Source organism: Propithecus coquereli, unplaced genomic scaffold (assembly GCF_000956105.1).
Source record: "Propithecus coquereli isolate 6110/MARCELLA unplaced genomic scaffold, Pcoq_1.0 Scaffold241, whole genome shotgun sequence".
Taxonomy (NCBI): domain Eukaryota; kingdom Metazoa; phylum Chordata; class Mammalia; order Primates; family Indriidae; genus Propithecus; species Propithecus coquereli.
Window position 1 is genome coordinate 1,407,150 of NW_012147964.1, and position 15,841 is coordinate 1,422,990.

A 15,841-nucleotide genomic window follows, 5' to 3' on the forward strand; every position below is an offset into this window, starting at 1 on the left:
GGCTGGGACTAGAACCCCTGGCCTTTCAAGCAGCTGTGGGGCATCCCTGGGCCCATTTACAGTCTCCCAGCACAAACGCCCACCTCCCAGCACCTCCACGCGTATGTTCAGTCAAATCACTGAGGGATGAAAACATGGCCCCGCCACCATGTTAATTTGCATTTTCCTGAACCCGAGTGAGACTCAACATCTTTTCATCTGTTTCAAGGCCATTTGTATTCCCCCTTCTGTTAAGTGTCCACATAGTTCTGTCAACTTTTCTCTTGGGCAGTTTTTTCTTACTGACTTATTATGTTTATTTCGAATCACTTTTATTCCCATCAGCTGCATGTCTTTTGACTTTCCCTGTCGTTTGTCACGGTAGAAAAGTTTAATTTTGTCTCGGTCAATTTCTCTTCATGACTTTTGAGGCCTTGGAAACCCAAAATTCATAAATACATTTACTTTCACATTAGATGACTAACTGGGTGGTTTTTACTTTACATCCACTCACCACCCACACCGCATGGTCAGTGATGTGAGCGAGGCAAGGATGCGGAGAAGGATCCGAAGGCACAGCCACAGGACCTGAAGCCCTGTGTGGGTGAGTCCCTCCTTTCTTCCCTGGTGGGAAATGTCACTGTCACTGTCTCCATGTTCAAGTCTCCATATACATTGGTGTGTGCTGCTGGTAGTTGCTGGTTTCTCTACCAGAGCTGCATGTGCCTTTGTCTGCCGTTTCCCTTTTAGGGAAACAGTTGCCTAGGGAGCATTACCAAAACTGCTCCCCTGCCCACCCCCACTGCACTCTGTTTTTTGAGTTTTTTTCCTAAATTAATAGTACTTCAAAAAATTTTGTTGACCCAGAAGCACAGATTCAAGTTGCCCTCAACATACATAAACCCACTGGTCCTTATTTTTAAAACTCTAATTTAAAATTTGATTCTTGAGGGGAAAGATAGATTAACAGCAACACAGAATGACCCAATAACATTTGTTTTAGTTCTTAAAAATTATGACAGTATCTTTCTTGGCTCATTTAAGGATGGAGACCTCTCAGTGCTGTCTTTGGCTCTATCTCACTGATTCCTTTTTTTTAAGTCAAGCACAAAAATGAGGTTTATTGAGGAGAGAAAGATAGGATTATAGGGAAAAGCAAGTACGCAATTACAGTGCACGGTACATATTCCACAGATGACAACCGGACCCATTGTTACAGCAAAGTGAGAGCCAAAGGAACAGCACAAAAAAATTATCTCACTGTTTCTTTTTCCCTTTTCAAAGCTTCTAAAGCAGATTTAGTACCTTTTGCTAAATAGCACTCCTGCAGGAGAAAAGCACTGAATCTCCCTACGTCACCTTCCGTAATCTTTCAGAAGAGATGAGCCCATTTGCATAAAATCATGTGGAAATAGCCACAGGATGAAAGTCAAAACACAGCAAGCCCATGAACTGACAGCCAAAGGAACAAAAACATTCACTGCAGTATTCCACCCCCAGGGAATTGTGAACGTGTCCTCCCAGGACATGATCATGACCACAGCATAGGCAAACAACCCAATCATTCCTGGATCCAGACTCACCTACAGGACTCTGAGTCTCTTGACTTTTGTACTTCTTTAATCTTATCAAAGGATACAATGGACAGCTTCTCCTTGCTATTTGATTTACGATCCTGGCTTGTGGAAACCTAATTCACCAAAGAACATTAGTAAGTTAAAGTTGGCCAGGCATGGGGGCCCACACCTGTAGTCCCAGCACTTTGGGAGGCCAAGGCTGGAGGACTGCTTGAGTCCAGGAATATCAGACCAGCCAGGGTAATAGCAGGACCCCATCTTTACAGAAATCAAGAAAAATTAACTGGGTGTGTTGAGACACATCTGTAGTCCCAGTTACTCAGGAGGCTGAGGCCAGAGGATCATTTAAGCCTAAAAATTTCAGGTTTCAGTGAGCTATGATGATACCATTGCACACTACGCTGGGCAATACACCGTACCTCAAAAAAAATAACGGGTAGGAAATACAGCAGAACAAGAAGAATTATCTATGTCCATGTGCAAGCACTGAATGAGGATATGCCACACAATTAACTTTTAATGAAACCATCACGTGATGAAGTATTCTCTCTAAAGAAACTTTATGCTTTTATGATGCCAATGTCACAGGGTTAAAATGGAAAAAAATAAATAAATAAATAAAGAAACTTTATGCTTTGCTTGCCATAATTGAAAGACAGAATTTAAGCAACATTAATGTAGAAATATTATTCATCAAGTACATTCAATAGGGTAAAAATGGAAACAAGCACTGTCGCGAACTTTTCATGAGATCAAAAAAATTTGTTATACTCTGTCATTTGCATCCAAAATAAGCTCTTTATCTTTTTCCTTCACAAGTATACATGTAGTGAGTTCCCAAATACAGCACTTTGGGTATGCTTGACAGTTTCTTTGTTTATGCCAAGTACATTTAAAAGAGAGCTACCAATATTAGTACATTTATGAGGGACCTACCCATCTTAGCCCTGAATATCACACTTTCATTTTTCCATTTTCTGATCATGCTTAAGAAAATCAGAGTAAAAGGCTACAACATGTTAAAAAATTGGTACATGTTAAAATATTGCAACAAAGTAGCAGAGACTTGGTGGAAACTTCCATAACTGAAAGGCTGGCTTGCAGGTGAGTAACATCATGAACCAAAGTAAATGGCTTGTGCTCTGTGCAGCTCAGGGTTGACATGGCACGCCCAAGGCTGGCAACTGCAACTTGGACACTCTGAGTATCCCCAGTCGACAGGTAACTGGTAAAGGTGGCTCAGTGTGCCTAGCCTGTGCAAACTGTAGTTTATGGTGAACATCTACTTCCTTGTGGGAACTGGGAATTTTAGTACCCACTGGGCAGAGGGTGCCTGTTACCAGCCTTCAATAAAAACCTTGGGTGCCAATGCTCTAATGGGCTTCCCTGTACAGAAGCAGCCAATCTTAGCCGTGAGTACAACCATATGCTAAGTGCAGTGGTCATCACAGTGAACCGCTGAATGTGGGTGTGATCTTGGGGACCCGTGACCCACATCTGTCAAACTCGTAAGACTGTCCCAAGTTGAACTTATGAACATCAACAGCTGCCCGTGACCCTAATGGCAGGCAGAGTCAGGTGCTAAGTAGCTAACACAGACATGTTGGGTTCCAGTGTTCTGTGCAGCAGTGTGCAGAGAGAAGCCTATGGGATTGGACCCAGGGAGACCAGGCTTAGAGGCTGGCGGGGCCAGGTTTACGAATACACAAAAGGGAGCTGCTGAAACTTTCAGGACAGACAATGAAAATGGACCACTACATGCCGAATCAGGGAAAAAAGTCAAGTGCTCTCCTATTTCAATTTCAAAGTTAGCTTAGGAAAATAAAAACCAAAAATCATCAGACGAAAATGAAGTATAAAGGAAAGCATTAACATTTTCTCTATTTAAAAAGTGTTAGATTTATGGGATTTTGAAAAGGTAGAAAGCTTTTCTCAGATTAAGCTCAAGAATTCAATGAGATTAACACAGAGATATATGCTATGAGCTAAATATCCTATGTAGAAAATTAATACTCACTCTCTCTTTGGATCCAGATGTTTTCACACTAATAACAGGCACCCCTTTAGATTTATCCATGACTACAGTCCGCTCGGTTCCTCGACTCCCTATAGGAAAAAAGGAGTAAGGAGAAGGTAAGAAACATGCAATAAATATTCAATGGAGAAAATGTGAAAATTGAACCTAGCTGCCTCCTAATCTTAGCAAATTAACAACCCACACAGGCTAGGGACAGAAAACAAGATGAAACCTCCCGTATGGTTTCTTTGTTTACCTGATTTTGTGGCTCGAGATCGCTCTGAGGGGCCAGGTTTCTGGTCATCTTGGTCCTTATTCTTTTCTCCACTTCCATCTTCACCCTTTTTAGCATCATCTTTTCTGTCGGCTTTATCATCCCTCTTAAGGTTCGCAGATCTACAAACAGCAGCCCCGGACACAGGAGCGTGTTAGAGCAAGTACTCAGGGAAACAGAGCAGCCCTGCCTGTATTCCCGCAATGAGCATGAACTGATCGGAGAGAGGAAACCTTCACCTACTGGCGGTAAAGGGCTGCTGACCAAGTTCAAAAAAAAAAAAACAGGGAAAGGGGTCCCGTGGAGGGTCAACCTCTGATATAGTATCCGTACTTCTACAGCTATGGAAAACTTGAAGGATGTCAAATAAAGGAAAGGGATGTCTTCAGCTGTCCCCTCCCCATTTCATTGCATCAGAGAAGAAGACTACCTGTCCATGTTGCTTGACTTCTCCTTCTTCCCTTCACTGTCTCTTTTGTCAGAGGTTTTCTTCCCGGCAGGTTCATTTTTCACCTGAAAAAAACAATCAAGTTCAAATATTACATCATTTCCAAAAACGGGCCACATCCCAGGAACAAAATGATCACTCACTTTTTCCACGGAGATCATCTTCCCGTGCAGCTCCGTTTTGTGCAGGTGGTTAATGCATTTTGTTGCCTCCTCTGCTGTGGACATCGTGACAAAGCCGTAACAGCGAGCTCCAGGACTCCGGGCATTTGTCACAACCTTGGCACCCACCACCTCAAAGGGAAGCATGTAAATATGACTTGGACATCAAGCCTACACAGACACAGATCCCCAACACCCACGACTCAAATATGTGGGATATTGCAATTTGAAGCAGAAGAACCCTCTGAGAGAGGTACTGGGGGTTGGGGGGTGGAGGGCAGGGCAGTGGGGACACTGCTCTCCTTTGATGTATTCCAGTCCTGGAGCCCTCCATGGGGTGAGTGCTGGCACGAGAGTTGGGTCTCCAGGTGTCCTACAGATTGTAGATACAGACTGGGAGGATAATGTTACTCTCTAATTGTTGTTCCTCAAAGGGACCAGGAGGGCAGTGTGCAGGAACGGAGAGAGAAGGGAAACGAAACACAGAGTTCCCATTGCGTTCCTTTAGTGTGGCTTAAAAGTTGTGCAGAAATGATTGTAAATATATAGTCATGATGTTTTGGCCCTAAAGTATGTGAAGTGTTATTATGTGTTATCATGTAGGAGGACTTGTCCACAGATAGTGATGTAAAGACAGGTTTGTAAACAGTGCTCTGGAACACAAAATCCACCTAATTTTTTTCCTTTGCCTGAAGGCTGAAAAGTTAAACCACCTTACCATTAACACTAACAAATTTCAGTGATATGTTTCAGATGAGGCACATCCTTATCATGTGATTCAGTTCTAACGAATTCAGCAAGCTGAAGTCAGGCTCGCCCTTTTAAGGCAGAAGGCACCACAGCTCAGGAAAACGCCCTCAGGAATCAGTGGCCACAGCCAGTGTTCACGTGTGCTGTGTCACACGGAAGGTTTCAGAGTGGTCTGGTCTCCTATTTAACCCACAGAGGCCTCCAATGCACCCAAGACACTGCAGTCTTTAGGATACTTTCCTGCTGAAAGCAGCCACCTACTGGGAGTCCCTCTGCAGTCACGGCAGGGGCCCCAGTTGGGAAGATCAGGTGTGGGTCTTCCAGTCATGCACTTGGGATTACTAAGGCCCAGAGAGCCCTCAGTCATAATTTCTTTTCTCATTACTTCTTGGATGTCAATAATCTGGATAAACCATATTGTTTTTTCTCTATCACAACATACTGACCCCTTACTATGGACAACACGGTATACTAAATTGTACTCTGGTGACCCAAAATCTGACTCTCAGAGACAAGGAGCCCTGGATGCAGTAGTTTATTTAGAAGATGAGTGCAACAAGTGTAAGTGAGAAAGGGAAGGGAGGAAAGTCGATGGCTGCCACACGTTATTAGCTCAGCAAAGGCAGGTGCTGTAGATGAGAAGGGGCCAGAACTACCCCCAGTGGTTGGTTGGGAGCCCTCCACATTAGCAGGGAAGTTCAGACAGGGGATACGCAGGGACGGGGTCACACAACATGTTCAAACAGGCCCCTGTTCTAAGGGCTATATTTCTTCGTCAACACGACTCTCCTCTAATCACTGTTGCCTCGAAACTGCGCTGACCAGCACCTCTGCTCACCCACTGCCCTCCCCTGGAAGTGAGTCCTCTGGACATACACACAGACTCACGAAGCCATTAAAGGAAGGGGGCAAACCCGCCACGGCCATCAGCAAACATAACCTCCCAGTGTCATTCAAGGTGCTGAGCAGGGATGAGGACCTGCATGTAAAGTCTGTATTACATTGGCTGAAAAGTACCTTCTTTCTCAGACAACCCCTGGCTCTTACCTTTCCATATTTGCTGAAAAGATTCTTCAAATCTGTAGCTCTTGTTGTAGAAGAAAGTCCACTAACCCAGAAATTTCTACCACAGCTGCTACGACCTATTCCAAAAAAAGGTTCTGGTCAATAACAGACACCCACAAGATCCTTAGTTTTTAAGAAGGTTATTCCAAACCAGACACTGTGTGCCCTCTAGTCCAGATAGTGGCAGCACCAAAAGCCAAACAGGTGGAGGCCTGGCCCAGTGTCCTCATAAACAGTCTGCAGCTGCGCACCAGGCCCCACAGCACTGCCAGAAAGGCCCATCACAACAGCAACTGTTAGCACTGCGAGAAATTGTTCCCTTAGAAAGTTATTAAATGGCTAATTAGGTTTCTCAATGGAAAAACATTCCTGTTGTTTCCATTTCTTGTAGCATATACCTCTGCTTCTATCCCGTATGTGCAGTCTTTTAAAACAATGGTTAAGAAGGAAATTGGTCCAGTTCAATTCTCTCCCAATTAATGATTTCACTAAAGGGTTACAGGACCAATAAACTCCAACACTCTCTTTAGAGCATTAGTCAGTATGTTAACTCACGGGATGGATCTGGTTTGCTCCCTACAATGCAGAAGCTATAGACTTAATGGTACAGAAGTGGAGAAAGACTTCAGGAAAGACTCAGGAAAATCTGGGTGAGAAACGCAGTACGCCATGAAAGAGAATCAAACAGCCCACCCCAGCCAAGGCCAAACACGCCCCAAAGGACTGCTGTCTCTGGGGTGACCTACCCTTTTCCTCTTTGGAAGGCCTTTTTGTATCTGAGTCATCGTCGGCAGAACTAGAGACAAAAGATAATGTCACTCCAGAAGGAAGATGCATGGAGGAAACAAACTCAAAATAATAAAATACGTGCTGAGGTTGCATACCTACCCGAAATTTAGTTTTGAAAAAATGATAGCCCGACAAACTTGTATTGGAAATCAGACCTAACCATAAGATTTTGGACCCACAGGAGTTAATTAACTCTGCTGGGCTAAAGATAATTAGGAAGAATTAAATAACATAACCATGATAGGTTGAAAAAAAGAAAAGAAACTGAATTACCCATTAAAAATACACACAGAGAAATAAGACATTTTTAGAACCGCAACTACAATTTCATCAGTCTGGCTGGCCACTTGCAGAAAAACAGCTTATGTGTGTCATTAAATGACCAATGGAAAGGAGATAGTGTCTGGTCTAAAACTGAGAAAAAACAAACCTCATTTTCTGATCAGCGCCCTCACTGGTTGAGGACTCTTTAGGAGCCGGAGGGACTTCATTACAAGCTTCAAAATCAAACTTCTTCTCGTCTTCTTTGCTATCTCTGCCTTCTGGACTTGGGGCTTCCGTGGGCGCTTCCGCGACCTCGTCGCTACAGGCCTCCGCGTGCTCGGAGGCTGCACTACTCTGCTCAACTGCCGGCTCTAGCCCTACAGGCTCACAGTCAGTCCTCTCGCCATCGCCTGGCTGCTCCACGGGCTCCCTTTTCACTACCGCTAACAGGCTGTCTGCCTTGCACGACTGAGCGTGTGTTGACTCGCTGGGCAAATCTAAATCACCCTCCTCCGGATGGGCGCTGTCAAAAAGGTCCTCTTCCTCCGCGAGCTCTCTGTCTGGCACCACGCTACTTGTATCCTGTGCAAATGGCTGCTCCAGCTCGGAACCTTCTTCTTTTACTGGCTCAGATTTACAAGTTTCCCCCAAAATGTCGAGTATTTTCTCATTTTCTACGGATTTAACAGGAATAGAATGGCACAAGGTTTAATTACCAGGGAAATAAAGCAATCACAAATGCGGAACTGGCACGGCTGCCACACTAACATGAAGAGAACTGCTAGCTACACAGAGATTGGAAAACCCGCGGGTGTGCAAAGTTACACTGGTTACACTACCTGCGCTCCGACAGACTGCTACGTTAGCCTCTACGCTACATGGAAGAGAAAAGCATCCCAGAGATTTAACCCACAACACCTTGTGGCTGATTCTTGACAATCTTCATTCTGTCGTAGTCTATACATGACTCTTCCAAATTTAGCTTCCAAAGTCCAACTTGCTTAACTGAATGTATCACCATTCACTGAACAGCTCAATTTCCAAATTTCTTTGAATCTCTTCCAACAGAACACTCAGACATGAAAAGCACAAAAACTGAAAACGGTGCCCAAAGATAATGAAAAAACACAAACCGAATAGGGAATCCAATTATCACGAAAAAAATCGAAACGCTACCGGAATACAACTACCTCTAAAGCCTGAAAAAAAAACATAAAAACAACAAACTGCACAAAATCAAAAAAAAACCGTAAAAGAAAGAAAAGACACAAGATCACAAAAACTCTTCGGGCAAATGTAAAAATACCACCTCTAAACAAAAAGGCAAAAGAAAGGTACATATCATCAAAACACATTGAAAAATAAAAAGGCAGCAAACAGCACAAACCCACCAATACAGCTGAAAAAACAATAACGATAACCACGGTCACAGATCGACTGAAAGCCCAGAGAACACAATATACAACAACAAGGCAACTTCTGAAAAGTAACCAATGAAAACAACAGAAACTACAAAAAGAGAACGGTTCAAAACCAAAGAAGGTAAATTAGACAAGGAACAAAACCAGAATCCAGCAAAACCCCCACAAGTAACTGCAACAAAAAACAGAAACAAGACCAAGCAAAAGAGAGAAAACTTACAGCAACAAAAAACAAAAACAAGAATAACCAAAAAGGAAAAAACGGAAACATAGCAAACAAAAACAAAAAACACAACAAGGAAAAAACAAAAGAAACAGAACAAAAAACCCACAAAACCAACAGCCACAAAACTCACACACCCCACAAAAGACCCCAAACCAATGACAACCACAACACATACCAACACAACATGAAGAACCGAAAGCACCGTAAGACCTGGAAACAGAACCCACACAAGAAAGAAGAACAGACTTGTCAATCTTCCAAGACTAAACGCTCAAAAGAAAGAACAACAGAATTTTCATTTTTGTACTTTTCCTGACTTAACAGAAGGCATGATACATATGAGACAATTCCTTTTTTTTTTTTTTTTTTTGGACACACCGAAAAACCCCTTGGTCCGTCACTCTGGCTAGAGTGCAGTGGTGTCATGGTAGCTCACTGCAATCTCAAACTTCTGGGCTTGAGCCATTCTCCTGCCTCAGCCTAGTGAGTAGCTGGGACTATAGGCACCGGGCCTGGCACTTGGCCAATTTTTCTACTTTTAGTAGAGATGGGGTATGGCTCATGCTACGGCTGGTCTTCAGCTCAAGGGATCCTAGCACCTCAGCTTCGAAGTGCACTAGGGTTACAAGTGTGAGCAATGATACCCAGACCAGACAATTACTTTTTCACAGTGAATCTGGAATTAACTTTCTGAAAATTCAAAGAGGGAATATGGGACAATGTAGTTTGACTTCCGTTCTTATTTTGCATGGCGGTGCCACCCTAGTCCCTGCACACCCAGTGACCTTGAGCGTTTGCTCTTCCTCCTTCATCTCCTTTTCCAATCAATGTTCCTACCAGACCAGCTCTAAATGTCACTCAAAAATTTTCCCAGGAAGCCCTACCAATTCTACTATTACTATTGCTTGTCTATAACTGCATCTGTTTTGCGTACCCCTGTCCTTGTCTGTCTGGACCTTGCTACCACAGCAAGCACCTGTCCCTCTATGGCCTCAGTCCTTCAGCCAATGGGTTCCCACATGACCTGACTCCTCAAAAGGCCCATTCCTCCCCTGCCCCCATGTTGGCCATGTCCCACACTTGCTTTAGTATTTAGCTCACGGACTCTTCTCTACAAAGCCTTCCCTAAAGCAGCTCCCTCTCTGACCCAAACTCTAGGTGCAATTCCATTAAGGAAAGGGCCTTTCTCCTCTATATGTGGTCCATAGGTTCCTGTGTTTCCCATGCACACAAGGCACATTACTCTGGAATTCCAGCCAACACTGAAGATTGAGTACTGACTAGGGTCCGGGCATAAATTTAAGTGCCTATATACACATAGTTGTCATCAGACAGCCCCAGGAGCTTGCTACTATTAGTATCATCCTTCTTATAGATTCGGTGACTGTGGCCTACAATGTCTGAGTACCTTGCCCAAGGACACAAAGCAGGTTGGAAGCACACAGACTTTGATCAAAGGTGCTGTGACTTCATGTCTGTGCTCCAAATTATCAGGGGAGGCTCTTCCCAAAGTTCTGGTTACCTGTGTACTCACATGCAAAGGGGGCCCTGAGAGGATGGGGACCATACTTATCTGTCATGTATCTCTAACACTGGCAGCTAAGGCCATACCTGACCCATCATAGGTGCTTCCCACATACCCAATAAATGGATGTGATTTACACCTTCCTCTAAGATCCTGGGATGCCCTAGGAAACTGTTCACTTTTCTCATGGTTTCAATCTATTTTTTTTCCATTTACCCTATGCCATGCTGGGAATTAGGACTTCACAACTAAAGCAAATGATTAGTCTTGGCAGCATAACTCTTGTCCTGAATTTTCATTAGAAAGCATCAAATCTATTCCAATTTATGTATGAGAGGAACTATATATTTTCTATCGTAACAGAGACATAGAAATACACTGGAGAGCATCACAAGATCCGGCTCTGCCTCTCCTTTCTGAGTGCATAATGGGCTGTGCCACTTCACAGCTGGGAGACATCAGCTCTAAAGGAGAGCTGGGCTTTACCAAATTTTCTCCAGGTTTGCACCCTCAGGCTGGAGTTCTGGTTTTCCAGTATCTCCTTTGCCCCTGGCCTGGCAGAAGCAAATGGAAATCTTGTCTGAAAAGTGATTTCTAATTAGCATAGGACAGATGACACTATTTAAAAACAAAAACTAGGGCCTGCCAAAGGTTGACTGTATTTTCATTTCCTAATAAAAACTTCTACTGAAAAGTGGACAGCTAAGTGAGTACATGTATTCCAACAATGTAAATCTATGTAGGCTGGCAAAATAATGAAAAGGAACTCAAGACCCACATTTACAAAAATCATACCTGAAAGTTAGTTCTCATCTCATTTGTTTTCATCTATGATTTAATATTTAAAGAGATGGTAATGAAACAGCCAAGATGATATGGTCATCAAAATAAATCTGTGCAATTCTGGTAGGAAAAACATCCAAATACAGGACGAGAACCCCGAAGATTCCAACTTTCTCAGCAGCAATGTCAGTGCCCTGCCCACCCCTCCCATCCTCATCAGTGCCCTGTTTATCTTTCTTAGGGAGGGAATACCCCCTCCACTGTCTCCAGGAAATCCGCTTTCTGCAGGGGACAGCATGCAGAGTGGATCAGACAGGCTGCCTGTCCCTGAGCAATGAAATTAACAAGCATTATCACCAAGTGTGCCCTTCCATGCGCTGCTAGTGTGCCATAGTGCTTAAAATCAACGAGTCAAAGCCAAGAGTTAAGTCCTTCCTTGGCCACAGGTAAGTTACATTTGGGGAGAAAGGACAGAGGAAAAACCTACTCTAAAGATTCTGACAAAGTAAATAAACCCTGCAATGACTATTACTTGGAACTACCATACAATGTCTGAAATGGTTCTGAGAAACTGTGATCTAACCTTTGATTCTACAATTATTGAGGCATACAATAATGTACCTGTAATATAGTGAAGTCAGATGATGAAGTATCTAAACTGTTTATATTTTCTTTGTCCTCTACCTGTAAAATAAATGGAGAATACAGTTTATTACATTGACAATAACATAATGGCACATCTGTGGAATAAAAACTCATTAGCCATGAAAATCATTTACAATTAAACTGGGAACGCAGTGTCTTAAAACAAAACTGAAACAGTTACTCAAAATACTATTAAAAAAACCAGCATTACCAATCCATCTAGACTGAAAGAAATACTGTATGTAAACGCCTATGTGCTGATAGAGTATGAAACCCACTGAAATGATATCAGTGTGGGTTTCCAGACACAACCCAAAGCAAAAATTATAACTTAAGCAGAAAAGAGATTCAAATTTGGTAGAACACAGACTCTTTAGGTGGATTAGAATACCAGGTTTGGGGGCTGCTGTTCCAGGAACAGTGTCTACAATCACACTGCAGAGTGGAGTCTTTAACCACCTACTATGGCAGCCTGGATGCCACTGACACAGGACTGCTGCCCATGGGGCAGCTACCATCCAAAAAGCAATAGTGTCTCTGAGAACCGTGCCTCTGAGCATCAACTTGTAGATAAGAGTGTGAGGACAGCAGCATAGGATTGGCAAAATCCAGGTAACTACACTATGCCCCATGTGCAGGGAAAGAATTTAACTGGACGCTGAGCTTCTATTCTAAGAGGGGGGCTACACCCAAAAAGGCGAGGGATTAACGAAACACAGAGAAGGGGTTTGGATGTTTTGTGAGTCAAGTATTGGCTGTCTGCTATACAGCCCTAAAAATTGGTATATTTTTAGGGGAAATACTTTTGAAATATTTCATAATGAGCATGTATTAGCATCATTTTTACTTCACTAGCAAAGACATACAATTGATCAAAAAATTCAAGAAGTACACTGCCTATTCATTGAAGACTAACCCCCACCACTCCTTCCTAATCCTAATGCAACTGTCACCAGATAAACAGAACCTGTGTGTGCCAAAGACCACCTACCCTTTCTCTGTCTGCAAGACAGGCAGCACAGTATTCTGAGCCCTGATTTTAATGTCTCTTTGGGCATCATTTCAGTTCATACCACTATGCTTCGGTCATTCTGACTGTTACACAGCACTACTACCTGTAGTACAGGCAGTAACATATTTTATAACAACTCTATGAATATGTTCATAATTCTTACTATATGCTGGGCACTGCCCTGGGCCAGGGGTCAGCAAACTTCTCTTAGGGTTGCACAGTAAACATTTCAGGCTTTGTAGTACAGATGGTCTCTGTCACAACTACTCATGTCTACCACTATGACACGAAAGCAACCGTCAACAACAGCAACAGTAGATGTGGCTGTGCTCCAATCAATCCTTATTTACAAAAATGGGCAGATGACCAATATGCTGGCTTCTGCTCTAAGTTTGTGATAAACGTCCATCCATTTATTCCTCCCAAAACCTTTCTTGAGGCCCAGAGAGGTTAGGTAACCTGCCCAAGGTCATATGGCAACTGGCAGACCTCCACAGTCTACACCCTCAACCCGTACACTACACTGCTTCTACACATTACGATGTTTCTAGCTTATACTGCACTATGTATTATTTTCTAACGAGAAGCAGTAAGAAAACAAAACAGCCTTAAGAAACTACAGCCAATGAAGAAGGGTATGTAATCCCCGCCACCACACAAGTATTTCTGCTGCTCCTTTTTAGGAAGCTGGCGAATGACACTCACCAAAAAATAAAGCAACTGCAAACCCGATCTGTATCAGAATAACTCTCGGAATAACAGCCATTTCTCAAAATCAAAACCCCCATTCAAAGACGACAATCTGCTATCTCTAGGGATACTGAGAATCAGTTCCAGGAGGAAACGCAAACGTATTCTGAAATGGCAGAAGTCAACCGGCAGGGCTTCCTTCCCTGAAGGCTGCTCGAGAGGCGGAGGCCGCAGAAAATCCGGGACCACTATGGACACGGGGCCCCTCCCATGAACCAACACCTAAAGGGCCCTACAGAGACACCTCACCACGGCCCCTCATTTTCACAGCCTTTCCTGTCTCCTACCATTAATCCTCATGCAAACGAAAATAATTTAATAACAAACAAATGGCATCAAGTCAACGTGGTGCACGACTTAAGTACACGGACTCTTGAATTAGCCTAGTCTTAATTCTTATTCTATTACGGGCTGTATGTTACCTGGACATACCTGTTTTTCCCCCACTTTCCTCAGCTGAAACCGGGGACAACAGCATGAACACTTCACATTGTTGTCAAAAGGATTAAAGGACACAATGACTAATGTCTGGTAGGCAGAGGTGAATGCATAATACCCACTAAAATTTCGTTATACATGTGAGATGCTCCTAACGTGAAAAAAAGCTAAGGCTTTAAAAACAATGTCAAGGTTCACTATTAGGAGGGTACCAACTGGGAAAAGAATAACTTCCGACCTCTTCCTATTTAGTATTTTCAAGGCATCTAAGCTATAACAGCACAGATCAACTTCCTGAAACAGGAAGGTTTTTAATATTGTCCTCAAAATGTTTCATGCTGTTTCCTGCAAATACACAGAACGCACTTACGTACACACCAAGACACAACTGAGCAAAGAAAGTGTGGAGAAAGAATCCAACGAAACATACATGTAAGCAGATGAACCATTCTTCTACTGAACTGGCATTAAGAGAACTTAACTCCAAATATAAAACTATCATCTATTATAACATTTGTAGAACTGAAACGAACGTTCAGGATACATTCCACAGACACTGCCAAGTTACCTACAGCTTGTTCTTGAAGCCGCTCCGGAAGCTCTTTCATGTCTCCCTCGACTAGCTCTCTACTGTCAGACGGGGACTCCGGGAGATTATCAGCATCATCGTCGTCTACACAATCTGCAACGCTTCCATTATCAATTTCTGCTTCATCCAATACACTGATATCTATTATATCCATATCCTGCAAGTTATCCAGACTGGCTTCAACATCCTCCTGTGACAAGACAAAATAAAACAAAACCATCATGTGACTGCCATTGGTCCATGCACCAACCTGCTTCGCTTGCAAGGCTGCACATACCTGTCCATCCCCAGAATTTTCCTCAAGCCCATTATCTTCCACACCCTCTTCTTCCAGTTTACGCCCTGAGGAGAAAAAACACCATTTACAGCATGAGATCAATCATATTTATTTTCTACAAGCAATAACCTTCATTTCTATAAGCCTCCAGCACGACATAAGCAAAGACACCTTAAATACCCGTGGCACTTACCAAGGTAGGAACACTGCATAATGCAGAATGGGAATGCCATTCTGCTCCAGGCAGGCCCCACCCCACCGTCAAGCAAACAGCTTCTGTTCTTATCAACTGGCAGTGGAAGCAGGAGGCGTGGGAAATAGGTTCTTAGCAAAGTTAAGCAGACCAGACCTGTCCTAAGGCCTGACCTTTTTGTCAAGAGGCTTTGTCTGTGGGGAGGGCAGCGTCTGATGCAAATGCGCTGCTCTTTAGTTAACGAACACAATGTTTGCCTGTCCACAAAAACAATGATATAAAGCAAAATATAACTAAGGAAAATGAAAATAAAAGCCATTCACAATTTCAGCATCTTGAGTTAGCACTCACGTTATACTGACATCAGATGTCCTCTGATGTTTTCCATGTGGTACATGTACTCTGCCTACAAAACTGGCACTGCACTGTCCTCTCTTTTCACTCAATATGCTGTGAACATCTTTCCATATTCTTTAACTGCATCACATGGCTACACCAGCACTGATCTAATGAACACTTACGGGTGGAAATTTAAGAAGATGCTTATGAAGATGAACATCCTGGTAATTCCTTTTTGCACATATGCAGTTCTCATCTGTTTTTTTTTGTTTTTTTTGAGAAAGAGTCTCACTGTGCTGCCCTGGCCAGAGTGAGTGCC

At 43.1% G+C, this 15,841-nt stretch overlaps 1 protein-coding gene across 1 annotated transcript in view; it reads right to left on the reverse strand.

Moving 5' to 3' along the window:
• SAFB (scaffold attachment factor B) overlaps window positions 1-15,841 on the reverse strand; it is a 78,704-nt gene that overhangs the window by 51,742 nt on the left and 11,121 nt on the right. The window contains exons 6-13 of the mRNA XM_012646127.1: window positions 7,491-8,029; window positions 7,018-7,067; window positions 6,254-6,348; window positions 4,439-4,588; window positions 4,278-4,360; window positions 3,830-3,969; window positions 3,574-3,662; window positions 1,563-1,669 (exon numbers count right to left, since the gene is read on the reverse strand). Coding sequence (XP_012501581.1) covers window positions 1,563-1,669; window positions 3,574-3,662; window positions 3,830-3,969; window positions 4,278-4,360; window positions 4,439-4,588; window positions 6,254-6,348; window positions 7,018-7,067; window positions 7,491-8,029 — 1,253 coding nt within the window. The remainder of the gene's footprint in view (window positions 1-1,562; window positions 1,670-3,573; window positions 3,663-3,829; window positions 3,970-4,277; window positions 4,361-4,438; window positions 4,589-6,253; window positions 6,349-7,017; window positions 7,068-7,490; window positions 8,030-15,841) is intronic.